Source organism: Mizuhopecten yessoensis, unplaced genomic scaffold (genome assembly GCF_002113885.1).
Source record: "Mizuhopecten yessoensis strain PY_sf001 unplaced genomic scaffold, ASM211388v2 scaffold716065, whole genome shotgun sequence".
Lineage (NCBI taxonomy): Eukaryota > Metazoa > Mollusca > Bivalvia > Pectinida > Pectinidae > Mizuhopecten > Mizuhopecten yessoensis.
The window spans coordinates 57472-74595 of NW_018479930.1; the positions used below are offsets into that span (position 1 = coordinate 57472).

General features: G+C 34.6%; 1 protein-coding gene across 1 annotated transcript in view; it reads left to right on the forward strand.

The window, feature by feature from the left end:
* Window positions 1-17124, forward strand: part of LOC110441625 — a 60322-nt gene that overhangs the window by 31486 nt on the left and 11712 nt on the right. Inside the window, 4 exon segments of the mRNA XM_021484819.1 lie at window positions 4553-5416; window positions 7060-7177; window positions 7521-7626; window positions 9941-9992. Of these exon segments, the coding sequence (XP_021340494.1) occupies window positions 4553-5416; window positions 7060-7177; window positions 7521-7626; window positions 9941-9992 (1140 nt within the window).

Genomic DNA, 17124 nt, shown 5'->3' on the forward strand with positions numbered 1-17124 from the left:
ATGCCTTTCCTAAAATAATATCAAAACGGCAAGCACTTCCGTATTTGACGAATTATTTAACATTTCTGTCGGAAGATTGGCTGGCCTAGGGACAGGTTTTGACAGACAGTCTGAGATAAGTTCGACCCACGTTGGAATCAGTATCATTATATGACGTCATAAAGCACGCAACGTGATATTTCCCGCCAATTTAACGACTTTATTTTAATTGGAATTTGGCACAGAAATGATGGATTGTCAATAGCAGTATGGTACTGTACTACAAGGTCTGGACAAATAAATATCAATATATATATATATATATATATCAATATATATATATATATATAATATATATATATATATAAATATCCAATAAGAACTGGCAATAACTGGATGCACTGAAGAAAAATTGACCACAGGACTTCATCTACTGAATATCATAACTATTAATCTTACTTAGCTACTAAACTGAATTATTGCAGTTAAGGTTTTATGACCATATCTTGTCTAATCACATTAACTTAGTGATAGGACTTATTAACTTATAATGTTGTTGTTTTTATTCAATATAGATGTATCATTTAGTAGGATTGCAGAAACAGGGACATTTCATAATTCATATATAACTGTTATAGGAAGGTAATATTTTACTACCAAAAGCCTTTAAAATATTTTCCATGAGTTAAATAAATCAAACGTGAAGAGTTTTTAAATTAAAAGATGTTTTATTGAACTTTAAACACAGGAGTTGAAGAAAACTCTTTCAAAGCATGTACATTACATACAGTCTCCACATGCATAATTGACCAGTGATGGCCCTAGTATAGAACACAATATATATGCAGGTGTGTGTTTTTTAACTAGGAAAAAATGATAAAAAGTATTGCAATTGTCTGAAGGAATGGCTTTGTAGTTTTATCTGCCTGTCTGCCTCATAAAGCAGCCAACTTGTATTTTTTCCTCTCTGCCTTTTCTCCCTCTTGTGTTTCCTATACTATCACATTGTGTAATATAAATGTGTAACATTCACATTGTTTAAGATTTATTTTTGTATCAAAATTGTTGTGGTGTCATACAAATGTTGTTAGGTTACAATTGTTACACACACAGGAACTCTCATCTGAAAGTTGTTAATTTCTGACGACGTTTGTGATAAATGGCGAATGTTAAACAAAATGTAGGCCTAATCAACATTCTCAAAAGTCATGTAATACTGACCGACGCTGCAAATGAGTTTATTTAAAATTCGAATTTAAGCGGGTCTACATACTTTTTGTGCATGAAACGAGACGAGGAAAGTCACATAAGTAGCTTACCTAGAACAAATAAATTGGTGTGATCTTGAAGATCTTAAGATATCCGGTTAAACTGATAAGTACAAAGGAATGACATCATAGCTATGCTCACCGATTGCGAGGAAACAGTATTTCGGTAACATAATAGGATTACGGTGGTGATTATCGTCAAGTTCAGACTATTATAACAATTTGGTATTTATGGATAGTATAACACAACATGAAAAATTCTGTTTCTCCTAAACAATCTCGAAAACGTCACAAAAACTCATGTAACGCGTAACATTTGCAGGTTGAGAGGTTTTAAAGAAATTCTATAAATTCGCGCAAAAAGTGTGCAGAGATTTAAAAACAAGATTCCCGAGGGTTGAGATTCCCCTTTCTCACCCACAAGGGGGTGAATGATTTTTTTTTCTTTTACCCTGTTCTCCCATATACACAATGTTATGATAACGCTACATGCTAAATTCAGAGTTGACGTGACGTTGATGGATTGTTGACGTAACGTCATTGTATTGTTGAAGTGACGTCATACCATTGTTATGAATAGGGGAATTCCCCCGTCTGAAACCCAAGGGTGAGACAAGGAAATCTCACAACGGTAAAAGTGCGGATACACCTGTCCAGGGTAAGAGAAAGGCATATGAACAGAATGTATGATGTTGACATGAAGATATTGTCAGATATTTGAGATATAAAAAGTTATATTTGTAATGTGTCTTTGTCGAAATTATCATACAAAGAATATTATCAATCTAAAATAACGTTTTCTTGTAAAACAGGAAAAAATAAAAATTCCGAAATTTGTCCAGTAGTTGTTTTTGACGTATATTTTGCATAAATTGCAACTTTGATGACGTATATTAGTAAATTGCGGAACATAAAATAAAATAAATTTGTCCTGATAAGAATGTGTCTCGACTTAATAGAATGAAACACTTTTCACTTTTGTTATGGGATAAAGAACGAAAAAATCGCACTACACTTATCATTTTTCGTAAAATGTCCCTCTTAGGCGACGTAAAGGGAATATGTTGCGCAACATTTAGAGTGTCAAACATCGGTAAAAATCGTTAGGTCATTTTATTATTTCGAGTTAGATTTCATGCATCATTATAACTTCCGTTAACACTATGTGGACAAAGTCTAAATAGTACTAAATAGAAGTGTAGAAGTATAGTCAAAACAGCATGTTGAATCGCAAAAATCTGAAAATGGGACAACCGACTCGTTCTGAACCGATGGAAACGATTTTGAGAATATAAGCCTGTCCACAACCCCACAACTATCTCCTCCTTCTAATCCCGGCCATCTTATAAACTTAATTATTTCACAACAATTATGAAAAAAGTTTATGAGCTCATGTTGATTATTCTTCCTTTTCCGCACAGTAGCGTTTAAGGGAGTCACACAAAATAATAAAAAATATGATAAAACATCTAAAAAGCGACGTCATTTATGATTAAAAAAACCCGACGTCATTTTAAGGTTACACAAGGTGTCACTAACACCACGGAATTAGATTAGATGTTATCTAAGTCCGTGCTAACACCGCGCGTAACGTCAGTAAGTTCAGTTCGTAAAACTAGAAAGAAGGCAGAGGCTACTTTTACTTTTCTCTCTTTAAGTTATTTTGTAAATTGAGTTCCTCGCCTATTTGTATGAATATCCTACCCAGCCAACTAAAATGTTTAAGATCCCCAGAGTTGTAAATGGTTGCTCAATACCAAAAATATATAAGGGATGAATTTGCCCCAGTGTGAGTACTACTTTTAGGCCTATATATATATATGTGTCTGTTATGTACACGTATGTAATATTCAACGTATATATGTCTGCTGTAATATTAAATGGTATGCAAAATATATATTTTCGCTTTATGATCTTTAGATCTACAATCAAATGTCTATACTGCTGTCTAGTCAAAATTCGTGTAACACACCTAGCTAACATAGTTTTGAAAACATCTACAAACTTTTTTTCACAATTAAGTGTATAAACATGAAGTTGAGGCATTATTTAACATTGTCCCATATTATCACCAGTGCTTTGACACGAGGGGTGCGTACAGACGTGATCTGGAATATTCTGCATTGTAGCTCATTGATTGCTTGTTAGAGCTTGTTTTATTTTAAACGGTTGTATGTTGTTATCGTATTATCAGTTTTCATATCAAGCTCAAAACTGAAATTTGGAAACATAATGTGATCACTTAAATAAACACCGCATTAAAGAAGCTATTTGCAGAAAAAGATTACTTGTAACGCTATGAAATGCATACCACTGAAAAATATAGAACATGACGTCATTTAGGTCACTTCAATGGGTGATAGAGACGCTTGACGTGGGCTATTGCGAACTGCAACGTTAAGCGTTAATGCGATCTCGATCATTATTTATCATCCGGTTTGCTCCGAGCATGCTCATTAATGGCAGAAGCCATATTGACCTTTGGTTGTCAGTGGTCCCGAGAGGAAAATCTGTTGCCTGTCCTTTTCAGTGTGCTCTGTTTCAGTGTTTTGATTGATTTTATATGTTTTGATAATATTTTTCTTGTTCGTTGCTGAAAAAGTGTTGGAAGCAACACCAAACGACGTTTTACAACTGATGTAAACCGCCTCATGGCTTCCCTAGTCGATGGCGTCTCGCTGTTTGACGCAAATGAAATTGCACAGTGAAGGCTGTATTGGTAACGATGGTATCTGGGTTTGAGTGGTGAAAGATTAAGCGGACAGTTTAATCCTAAAGAGGTTTCTTCTGGATGTTCTATAGTAGGTGAGGAAGAAATTACTACGCGTGTCTTTTTAAAATCCTTTCGACACTTGTAACGCAGTGTGTAGTAAAATGTAGGTTTTTACTCGCATCCGGTGTGTGATGGATGAGGAAATCATAACGTTTGTACCATGTCAACAATGTGAATTACGTTGTCGTTATCTTAAACACGTCGGAAAAAAAAACCCGGCGTTGATGTAGTTACGAACAATACATTATATAATACTTGAATGCATATCGTATGTATAATTCACATATCGAAAATGATGAAACTATACTTAAAATATGTGAGAAAAAAATGATCACTGCTCATTATACAGTATTTTGGTCTGGCTTGCAATTATGACAGTTCTGTTAATGTTGTTTGTAAAGTGCATATATAGATGGAATTTATTGTTTTGGTGATTGTAGCAGTCCTTGAAATTACAGTGCAATTAAAATCATGTGATTGTCTGAGTTTTGAAAATAACGTATCGATAAAGATATCTATCTATTGATTTCAGGTGACATAAAGAATGGGTGCATTTTTGGATAAACCAAAGACAGAAAAACACAATGAGGGAGGCATGGGCAACTCCTTGCGCTTCGGCCTCAGTAGCATGCAGGGTTGGAGGGTGGAAATGGAGGATGCCCACACAGCGGTTATTGGCCTTCCATGTGGACTGAAGGATTGGTCCTTCTTTGCCGTTTTTGATGGGCATGCCGGAGCTAAGGTTTCAGCATACTGTGCAGAGCAGCTATTGGATCAGATCATAGCCAACGAAGACTTCCGGGGCAAGCTGGATGTCAAACAGGGTACTGAGGTACAGCCTTCTCTAGAGGATGTTAATCGTGGAATCAAGACCGGCTTCCTTAAACTTGATGAGCGGATGAGGGATATCCCAGAAATGAAGAGTGGGGAAGATAAAAGTGGTTCAACTGCTGTTTGTGCTATTGTATCACCAAGTCATATATTCTTTGGTAATTGCGGCGATTCCAGGGCTGTTTTTTCCAGAGGTGGAAAATGTCAATTTTCTACCCAGGATCATAAACCAATCAATCCTACAGAAAAGGAGCGAATTCAAAAAGCTGGAGGGAGTGTAATGATTCAGAGAGTAAATGGTTCATTGGCAGTTTCACGTGCTCTTGGAGACTTTGAATATAAAAATGTCAAGGGAATGGGACCTTGTGAGCAACTTGTTTCTCCAGAGCCGGAGATATTCTTGGAAAATCGTTGCAGTGACGAGGAATTCCTAGTGCTGGCTTGTGATGGTATCTGGGACGTCATGACCAATGAAGATGTCTGTGACTTTGTCAGGGATCGCATGAAATTAACGAGTAGTTTAGAGAGCATATGTAACCAAGTTATCGATACTTGCTTGAACAAGGTAATTTAGGTTTATGTGAAAAACTTCTATTATTTTTAATATGTGAAAAGAAAGCGGCCAATTGTTCTAAAATAGATCAGTTTAGATATTGTAAACATTTTGATATTGCAATATTACTCTAATCATTACATATGTATTGCGATGATATATTGCAGAATTCTAAAACATTTTTAGGAAATATGATGAAATAATAACCAAACGATTAAATTGGTCTGCCATGCTACCAACTGAACGCGAGCGGTTGTTATCACAATGTGTATAATACATAAGCCAGTGTCTGATGCACAGTTCTATCTGTCACATCAACCTAGCCCTCGGCTGTGTTATCAATGATAGCATCTTTGGTAACACAGGTTCAATGTAAAGTGAAAGTACAGAATATGACTGCTTCTTCCTACCATTTGTTATCGATAATGTCAATTTGACAGATACAGGGAAGGACCCACTTATTCAAACTCGTATTACTCGTAAAACCCCTGTTCCTTGAATGGTTTGCATGCTCAGACCGTGTTCCTATATATTCTTTATAAATTAACATCAGATAACACGAACTTCCTAAATGACCTTATCTGTTAATAGGACGTTAAACAAAAAATTAAAAAACCTGAACTACTATTGCTCCAACTTGGCTACTTCTTGAACTCTGATTTATCCAAGACCACTCAAACTTCAGTATTTAACCTATCCATTCGTGGAACAGGTAGTCACACCTGTTCATTATACCAACTGCATGCTATCGACATGGCTGTCTGATGTCCCACCTGATCAAAACATGTCGGACAAACCTCGAAATCGTCAAATACCATGTATTTCTCAAACCATTTATTTGAGCCCCATGGCTTAAAGTTAGCGGGGTTTTATGCATTTGTTATTTTGTGATAATTCTATACCCATGCACATTTAAATGGTATACACACTGTAAACAAATCCTGATTGGCAAGATAAGTCCATTTATGCTGGCCACGCTATATTTCATGTGTCATTTTACGCAGTGTTGCAACATACTATTTTCGAAAACATTTCTTATATAAACATTATTACAATATTCATAATGCAAACCATGAAGATAAACATAATGCTGTGAATATTCCTGCAGCTTGCTACCAAATAACTTAAGCTTCTACAGATGCATAAATTGAAAAATATGGCAATCTCTAATTTTGCGTCAAGATGACATTTTTTTTCATTTGATTCTATTAAGTACTGTAGTCGGGTGGTGCAGTGAATACCGCACTTGCCTTTCACCAAGGTGGCCAGTGTTTGATTCCCCGATTGGACGGGAAAAGGTTTGAGGTCACCTGCCCAACTACGTGGGTTTTCTCTGGGTACTCCATTTTCCTCCCACATTAAGACCCCTGCGCGCTAATATTCGGGCCAACAAAAGTGATTGGTATAAGTTGAAATAATTTGTTTCATTATTGTCGTAAAATAAATACAGTTTATATATAATAAAGTACCAAGTTATTGAAAATATAAGTAAACATTTAAAAACATATTTTAAAAAAACCCACTTCAATTTAGAAACATTTTGATAGACTTGGTTAAGCTTAATGACCTATCTGTTATTGTGCTTTAAACATTTTGAAAAAACTGAACGGTTAATGTGATCACAAACACCATATGATTTTTACTTTATTTTTCAGGGGAGTAGGGACAATATGAGCATTGTTATTGTGGCCTTTACGACTGCACCGTCTGTGTCAGAGGAGGCTATTAAAAAGGAAGAGGAACTTGATAATCGCTTACGAGATAAAATTAAGGGTAAGATGGATTAAAATATTACTTTGAATCCCACTGAACTGTCTAATATATTATAGTACCGGTAAGTATAACAATATTTATCAGCCAAACAGCAATCTGTGGGTGCAGAGTAGTAGAGCTACCATCTTCAACCTACCTTTGGCATCATGGCAAGGCTTTTGCTTCATGAAATCCTTGAAATTGACCCCATCACATACATTTTTGGTTACTGAAAATATTCCAAGGACTTATAATGTCCTATCATGACATTATGAATATAGGGGTAAATGATATTGAAAATTTGAAACTGATTGTATAACAGCAAATGGTGGAAATCATTGACGATTGCTTTTATTTTTTTTAGAAATTTTAGGTAACCCTGATTTTAGTGAGGCAGACCTACCCACCTTCATGCACATTTTAGGTGAAGGCACACCAGGATTGCCCCCTGGGGGAGGCATAAGTGCAAAGTAAGTATAGTTGCCCTCAATTCTCCCTTATAGTATGAAGTATGTATAAGATAGGCTGGAGAGTCTTCAGTCTTCCCCTTCTGGTGTTAAGTCAATAATTTAGAGGTGAGAAAAGGTAGTACATGCTTCCTTACAATTGTTTTGGAAGTCATTTGCAAAAAAGTAAAAAGTGTACATAAAACAGATGTATTTTAGTTATCTATTTAAAATACACTATATAGATTCAGTTCTTGTCAAGGAACCCGAAGATGTAAGCGATCAGGTGTGGTACAGAGAACAGTGCTTCAAACTGTGAAAAAACAACTAATAATTAATAATCTTGTATGATGGATAAATTAACTTGCTTAATTGTATTGTTATTGTGTATGCAAGTGATTAAACATTATTAAAGTATGCCTCTGGAAAATATCTCAATATTTTGTGTTGTGACACCTTTACTACTGTTACCTATGTTGGAAATCAGCCACCTGTATATTAATATGATACAGATGTTTTATTAACTGCCTGCAGCTGTTACCTTGTTGTCGGTCCTTAAACTATTCTTGTGATGTTGCCTGTGAAGGCCACAGAGATCACTTGATCAGCGTCATCACAAAGATTTATGTGCAATAAATCGAAAGGAAACCCTTTGTTTTTCACCAATAACAATTCTGTATTTTAGCACCCTAAATGATTTCCATGTGATAACTCATGGAACATTTTTTATTTGTATAAAACTTCCCACAAATACTTACAGTATCAAGTACCTGCTTAACCCTTTCACCACTGTAGACCATAATGGACTCGTTCAGATCAATGCATGGCAGAGTCTACTAAAGTTACATAGGTTGAAAGGGTTAAATTGATTTTGAACTTGTAGATCAGGATCCAGAATTCAAAAGGGCTGCAAGTGGCCTATATGGATGTTAACATAAAGGTTTTTGTGTGATAAATCTTTAAGGAATGCTTATCTCGAGTTAGAGGAACATTCACCATTACAAGTCTGGGGATTCTCCAACAGCATTCAGAGATTATATCTAGAAAACTATATCATTCTCTTCAAGTTACATAATTCCTGTTTCTTATTGGGGAACTTATTGCCATGAACTATGATGTCACTGTGAAATATAACAACACAAGGCATTGTTACCTGGTACCTGGCATCATAACTAGAAGACTGACCAATGAATTGTGTCCAGGGTGTAACCCACTAGTGGGTAACTAAAACTGTTTACTAGCTCCTAACATGTCCAGGGTGTAACCCACTAGTGGGTAACTAAAACTGTTGACTAGCTCCTAACATGTCCAGGGTGTAACCCACTAGTGGGTAACTAAAACTGTTGACTAGCTCCTAACATGTCCAGGGTGTAACCCACTAGTGGGTAACTAAAACTGTTGACTAGCTCCTAACATGTCCAGGGTGTAACCCACTAGTGGGTAACTAAAACTGTTGACTAGCTCCTAACATGTCCAGGGTGTAACCCACTAGTGGGTAACTAAAACTGTTTACTAGCTCCTAACATGTCCAGGGTGTAACCCACTAGTGGGTAACTAAAACTGTTGACTAGCTCCTAACATGTCCAGGGTGTAACCCACTAGTGGGTAACTAAAACTGTTTACTAGCTCCTAACATGTCCAGGGTGTAACCCACTAGTGGGTAACTAAAACTGTTGACTAGCTCCTAACATGTCCAGGGTGTAACCCACTAGTGGGGAACTAAAACTGTTTTCTAGCTCCTAACATGTCCAGGGTGTAACCCACTTGTGGGGAAATAAAACTGTTTACTAGCTCCTAATACGTCCAGGGTCTAACCAACTTGTGGGGAACTAAAACTGTTTACTAGCTCACATGTCCAGGGTGTAACCCACTAGTGGGTAACTAAAACTGTTTACTAGCTCCTAACATGTCCAGGGTGTGACCCACTAGTGGGTAACTAAAACTGTTTACTAGCTCCTAACATGTCCAGGGTGTAACCCACTAGTGGGGAACTAAAAATGTTTACTAGCTCCTAGCAGGATTACAAAAGAATATTCATCATAAATTAATTGCGACATGTCATCTTTCACCTAAGCTGATGGGCATCATATCATTTTCCTTTGGAATTCTTGTGTCTATATAGCAAATAAAGCATACTGGTAAATAAAAAAAAAGAATGAAGAGAGTTGACTCTTTGAACATTTATTTTTGAACTAACGGTCAAAGACTTCATATCTTCTTACATTGAATAGACATTTGTAAGGCATCAATGTTGTAAAAACTATAGATTGAGAATGACGTAACAGTATGTAAAATTGAGGTTCTGAAATATGTTATTCATTTAATTTGTTTATTACAGGAAAAGTACAGTAGAAAGCATACTGAATCAGCTGCGGCCAAAGAAACAAGATGTAAGTTTAAGTACAGACAACAAATAACAGGGTTTGTATGTATGGTTAGAGGTAATTGTTAAGAGAGTGATTATTAAGCTCTGTATCTCCTTCTTCTGGCAGATTTTATGAAAGTAGGATATGTATATGCTCTATTGGATTGGATTCAAAAGATTTACGTAGATGTTATTGAGATATTTTGATTTTGTTTGAAAAGTTATTAAGATGTTGAATTAATCGTTATTGTGATGTTGAAAATGAGATATTTATCTTAAGGATGTACACCTCTGAGAAGTCAAAAATTTCCTGTAATAAACTTTTTTTCTTATATGGATTTTTGGAAAAAGGAGTAAATGGCATAGTAGGAAATGCAAAAAAAAAAATGTCCGTGTGCTCGTTTTTGTGCTATGATCGGTCAAAGATACCAATTTACCACAACATGTGATTTTAGGTGATTTTTTGGGTTTTGACCACTTGCAGAACAAATTCATGCAATTTCTTCCAAGTGTGTTATCAGATATGTATAAATGTTTGTAGAATTGTTGAAAATATTATTTTCTTTTAAATTATGGAAGTAAAATTTCTTAATCTTATTGTTTTAACTCGAAAAGCCGATTTTAGTTACCCCTACCCCCTATTTTTTAATGAAAAAATACTCATTTTTTACCATTTTTTTACAGATTAAACGCTTGATATAAAAAGTTCTGGTATTTAACTTTTTTTAATATTTAATGAATTAAATGAAAACGTGTTTCTCTTTCTAAAACATCTACAAAAATGGGGGGTCAGTGTGCTTCTTTTTTTGTCCCATTATCATTTGTGTTATTTTTTACTTTTTTCGGGGTCAAAAATCAAAAGTGCTTCAGTTACACTAAATACGTAAAAAAAATATCAATAATGTATAATTTTCCAGTTTGTTGCATATTATTTTTATCATATTGAACATTATAAAGTTGTACAGCAAAAATGAACCTGCTACAATTAAAAATGGCGACACAATGACAATTTAAGTGATCAATCTAGTGCCAAAAAAGGTGAAAATTTGGCCTTTTTTGAAGCACAAGATTTACACAATAATACACATTTTCAAAATGGCCGCCGAATTGGTAATTTTTCAAAATTCTTGTAAAAAAAGTTCTACAAACAACAGGCATCTAGTTTTTTGTCATATTTTTTAGATGCGTGTTTGCTAATAAACTTGATCATAAGTTGTTAAATATTACAAAAACCCATTACACCAGATCAAAACGAGACTTGAAAGTGATTGAAACCTCAGAAGAGTACATCCTTAAACACCTGTAAAAATATATGGGACACATTATGGTATGGGGGTGTCCTTTTCTGTCAATTTGTCAGTCAACATTTTGGTTGCTGCAAGATAACTTACTTAAATATCATAAGGGGGAAAGTTGGTTAAAGCATGTACAATGCTCAAAAACTAAAACTTATTTTGCAAATGAGAATTTGTTTTTGTGTGTAACTAGTTAGCATTCTGCACATTAAATGGTCTTAAGTTTTAACTGTTTAAGATAAATTGAATTATTTGCAAAGGAAGGTAAAAAATATACATTTTAGATAGTGATGTCCCTGCCATTTAAGGGTAGGGGCATATAGTGTTGCCCATACCTCTGTCTTTATGTCCTGAGTCAGTGTTGAGCAACTTGTTTCATAACAGATTTTGATCAAACTTTTTACAAAGGTCAAATATGAGAATACTGTAACTGACTTCACATTGTAGAGGTCCATGGTCACTATCTGGAGAAATTTTTCAAATACTAACACTGATTTCCATGGGAGCCAGGGTAATCCTGTCTTGCAGAAACTAATGACATATGCAACACTATTCCCATTTCACCACAACCCAGAAATAGTTCAAATCTACTAATTAATATAGTTAAAGTGTAGTTTTATCAATGTTCATTACAATAGATAAAGGAACATATCTGAATATCGTACAGTAGTGATCATGTGAAGATATGTATGTGCTCTTTATGCTCTGTCTCCAGAAGAGTTCATTAATTTATATCAAGTATTTTTGCATGGATTATGATGTATGCTCTGTCAGCATTTTTGAGGGGATAGCAGAGGACCAATTTTTTTTTTTTTTTTTTTTTTGCTTTGAAGACATAGAAGGAAAAAGAAGAATTTGTGATTTTGTGTGTGTTTCTGTTTGTGTGACATTTAAGAGGATAAGAATTGGGCAAATGTGACCTACCTTGGTAAATTATTAGCACATTGAGCTTTTTTCCCTGGTATCGATAGCTTTGGAATGTTTTGCATGTCATTCATAAAATGGATAACTAAATATAGCCTCTTCATGGAGAGGCCATTGTAATTGATTTACTTTCATTTTTTCCTTTAAAATATTTATTGAAAGACATTGATAAGCCACTAGTTATATAGATTTTAATAGTTTCTGATGAAAAAGGATGAACCTTAATTATCAGATTGATATCATAATCCCAAAACATAAATTTTTCTGACAATCATTAGTTGATTTAAGACGATATATATATATACATGCTAATTTATGATACATGTAGAAAAAAATCCAATTTTATCATATTGTAGTTAAGGTTATAGACCGAGTGTACTTGTTGATTGGATAGATTGTTTAATGTCACGCAGAAAGATTGTGACCATTGTTGCAGCAGTTTAATATTCAATTTCTGTCTTCAGTCAAATCCAAAAGTTTGAACTGTAGCCAAGCACTGGATACCCAGACCCAGTTTCTGTCAAAAGTGCCTGATGAAATCAGGAAGATTCACAATTTTAATCATCAAACAAAATTTGAAAAAATATGTTTGAAGGGAGGTAATTCGTATAAAACCGTTATCCTTACCTTATTCTTGGCCTGTGAAGTAAAATATGCTTTCCAAATTTCAACACACTTCAGAACTTTCTGATCTATTAAATTCTGTGGACCATTTATTCACATTTTTCTAAAGAGTGGTTATCAAGCCCAGGAAAAGTTCAGCTGAATTTGCTTTTGTGGAAAGTTGTGACCTAACAATGAAACATCTTCTGACAAACATGATAACAGCTTGTATTGAACTTTTTTCAGTATGATTCTGGATATTGTCCATACCCTCGAAAATATTGATGACAAATCTCAGGTCTGTTTGGTTGTTTGCTAAAGTGTGATGGTATATAATTCATTTATCACATTATTAATATACTTATGTGGTTATTTTACCGAAAGATAATCCATCAATACTCCTTGCTCACCTGATCATGTTAGAAGCCCCTGTTATTTTGTAATGCTTGTCATTGTACTGGATTCCGTTGTTTACCTTTTGTCACAGGTATGGTTTCCATGCTTGAGAGTAAACCCATCTTTCCTTTAAAAAGAGTTACAGTTAAGAACAGCCAGCAATGAGGCAATTTTTTTCTAGACCCTTTGAGAGTCCAAAATGGGCATGTGCCTTCCTTAAGCAAAATTTCTCAATTTTGTATGTAAATTTCCCAATTTAAAGAGCATAAATAAAATGTCACCTTGAGTGATCGAAGGTTTAGCAGCTGAAAACAATAAATTCCCCATTTATAGTACAACATTTACCATTTGAAATGGATCCTGAACCATGTTAAAATGACGGAAGAAAATCTGTGTAAAGTGATATATAGTAAGTTTTGTTTACAAGATATGTAAGATATTTACCAATAATTACTTTTCAAGACCAGATCGCTACCATTATAAGCAGTAAAATATTGTAATTTTATGCTTATAAAGTAAAAGATTACTTTGAATGTTCTTGTCCAAAAGTTTGATGATAGGGTTCTGATTAGAATGTTGTGAATGTGATCAGATGAACAGTGTATGGGTTTGATGGATTGGGTAGGAGAACACAGTGGGCTAATCCTGGTTGGTGTGAGCTACCATAATCATTATAGGGAGAAATCTTTTACCATTAGCATGTTTTTCTCAGTCAAAAAGCCTAAGTTAAATACTTGAAGTGAAATTGGATGACATTTTTGTGTGTGCTGAAATAAAAATAAAACAATTAACTCCTGGCTTAATTAAAAAGAACCACTGTCATTGTGCTATCTCGTGCTGTTTTTTGCTATTAATATATGAAAACAAATAGGACAAATGTCGAGTTTTGAGATATTGGGATATGTTTTTTACCTCTCCTGTAAAGTGTGACTAAATGCACTTACTGTTTAATTCTCTGTCTAGACAATGTGACCAATGGTATATTTCTATATCTAGACACTGTGACCAAGGGTATATTTCTCTGTCTCAACACTGTGACCAAGGGTATATTTCTCTGTCCCGACAATGTGACCAAGGGTATATTTCTCTGTCTAGACAATGTGAACAAGTTATATTTCTCTGTCTCGACAATGGGAATAAAAGAACATTTCTCTGCCTGGACAGTGTGACTAAGAATACTTATCTCTGCCTGGACAGTGTGACTAAGAATACATTTCTCTGCCTGGACAGTGTGACTAAGAATACATTTCTCTGTCTGGACAATGTGACTAAGTGTGGATTTTTCTGCCTGGACAGTGAGTGTGACCCAGTGTAGATTTCTCTGCCTGGACAGTGTGACCCAGTGTAGATTTCTCTGCCTGGACAGTGTGACCAAATGTAGATTTCTCTCCCTAGGCCTCCACAGTGTAACTCTGTTGTAAGTTATCAGGTATTCAGTAGGAAGAGGTTGGGGTGGATGGTTGGGGGCTGTTTGGATAGACTACAGAATCTTTGGAAAGAAATGTAGTTGAATAACCCTGGAAACTGCTGAAAACTTACGTTTATTTGAACAGACTCATCAGAAGGAAGTGATTATGCAATTGATACTAGAATAGTTAAAACATTTGTTATGAAAATAGAAATATATACATTATTGAAAATATCAATATAAAATATAACATTAATTATATAGACCCAAATTCAATGGAGTTATAATTCAATCATGCACTGTTTTTGAGAGTATTTATTTGAAATTACTGAAGTGAATTTTGATGACGCTTGTGCCAGTTATGTTGACAGATTTGATGCATTTAATTCTGGAAGATAAACATATTTCAAATACTGATTACCTAGGTAAAAGGTTATGTGTGTCGGAGACTGTTCGGTCACTAATTGACAGGTGAAATATGTGTTAGAAACATTATTTCAGTGTAAGCTAGGAGTGTCACATACAAGTCAATAGAATGCTTACATGTATTTTATTTTATTCATATATAATTTAGGGAAATGTTGAGTATTAATTTGATCTGTTTCAATTTAATCAGAATATTATACTGATTGAAACATTGAGTATTTGTTTAAATATAATATAAATAATTTGAATACTCCTGTTACCAATAAATGAGTTTGATTTTTGCAATAATGGATATCGAATACTAGGCTTAGAGATGAATACTCAGTTGAGGATTAAACCACACTGTATAACAATATACACGGTGTGAACACTTGTGAACAGGAGTGCATGTGTTAGAGGTAAAAATTGAAGTACTGTAATTATAAAGTTGAACACTGTGCATCGTCTAAAACAGGATAAATCCTTTTGGTGAAACCATGTCAATTGTGAAAATATTGTACTGTGTTAATTCATTTCAGCTTAAAAATAAAATTTGTTGCTTTTATGTAAACTATATTACCTATTTTGTGCTTGTGTTCACTTGATTTCCCTTCTTTGTATGCAGTAAGCTCATTCTGACATGGAAATAGAAATCATGAACAGGTTTGTTTATTTTCTAAGTATTTTGCGGTGTTTGAACTCTTTGTTATCTTTCTATACACTTAAACATTTATTTTTTCTCTACTATCACAATAATTTCCAGTCAATCATCTCCCAGCCGTTTTAGATATTTCCCTGCGACAAGTCTTATTTGTTGACTCTACAGATGATTGTCCCTGTGATCTTGGATTTATGATTTTTCAGTCAGCTTCAGTTTGTTACTGGTTCCTTCTAGTGAAAATGAAGGGATAGAGGTTTTTATTTTGGTATTGAACCAGTCTGACTCATACTCTTGCATGGGCAATTATTTTTACAGCAAAATATTTTTAATAGAAATTTGATAGATGGGCATATCTGAACAAAATGATGGGTCATGTACAAATCTCAGATCCATTCCTCCAAAGTCAAGGTCACAGTTAGGGATCAAAGGTCAAGTCATTGTAGTGTTTTGATGTATCAAAACTGAGTGTGTCGCATTAAATTTCCTCCATACTTTCAAGATCAAGACCACAGCATTTGTAATAATTGTCTGAGCCTATTTTTTTTTATGAAACTTATAGATGAATGTATTATTATAATAACTGAAGTCTAGTGTGTCATGCACCCTTAATGTGTGTATGACAAGGTCAGGGTCACAGCTAGATAAAGGTGAAGGGTTAAAGTATTGTAACACATGTAATAACCAGCAGGCCTCAACATATTTTGATGAAACATGGTGGATTGATGTATTTTGACTAATCATTATGTTCTGGCAGGGGACATATATTGCTATGTTATTTCAGTAGGCTAGTTCTGAGTGATTCAGTACATTTGGATCTGCTTAAGTGGAAGGTGTTGGGATCACACAGAATTGAATCTTGAAACTTTCGGTGCACTTACAATATTATTTTTTTGAGATTTTTGTGAACTGTTTATGATAAAATTAGGTTAATAATATCTTATATTATTTACCAATTGTTGGTCCCTTAGAATGAGTATACTATAGAATGTTGATATGTTGATTGTTGGTCCTTTAGAATGAGTATACTATAGAATTTTGATATGTTGATTGTTGTGTGTGTGGTTTTGTTAATAATATGTCTTACCGCTTTTGTTTGGCTTATATTTCTACAATGAAACGCTAAGCAACATGACTGTAGCACACCTTTTGCATGTGTTTGTGTGTTGTGTGGTGTCCCCCTCCCTGTCTTCTATGTACAAGTGGCACAGAACTTCCTAACACCAGTCTCCACTCTGATGTCTACGTGTCGGTCATCAACTTCCACTACTGTAAACTTACCAACAGCCACCCTCAACAAAGTAGTCACCTCGCACCCTTCATCACTTTCCAGTTAAATGGTAACATCTGATAAATAGTATTTGATGGAGTTATCTACTTCCTCCTAATAAACCTGTTTGTTATGCAGGAATAACACAGATAAATATTACATTTAAACATTCTCCAGTCGGAAACTGTTGAGTTTTTT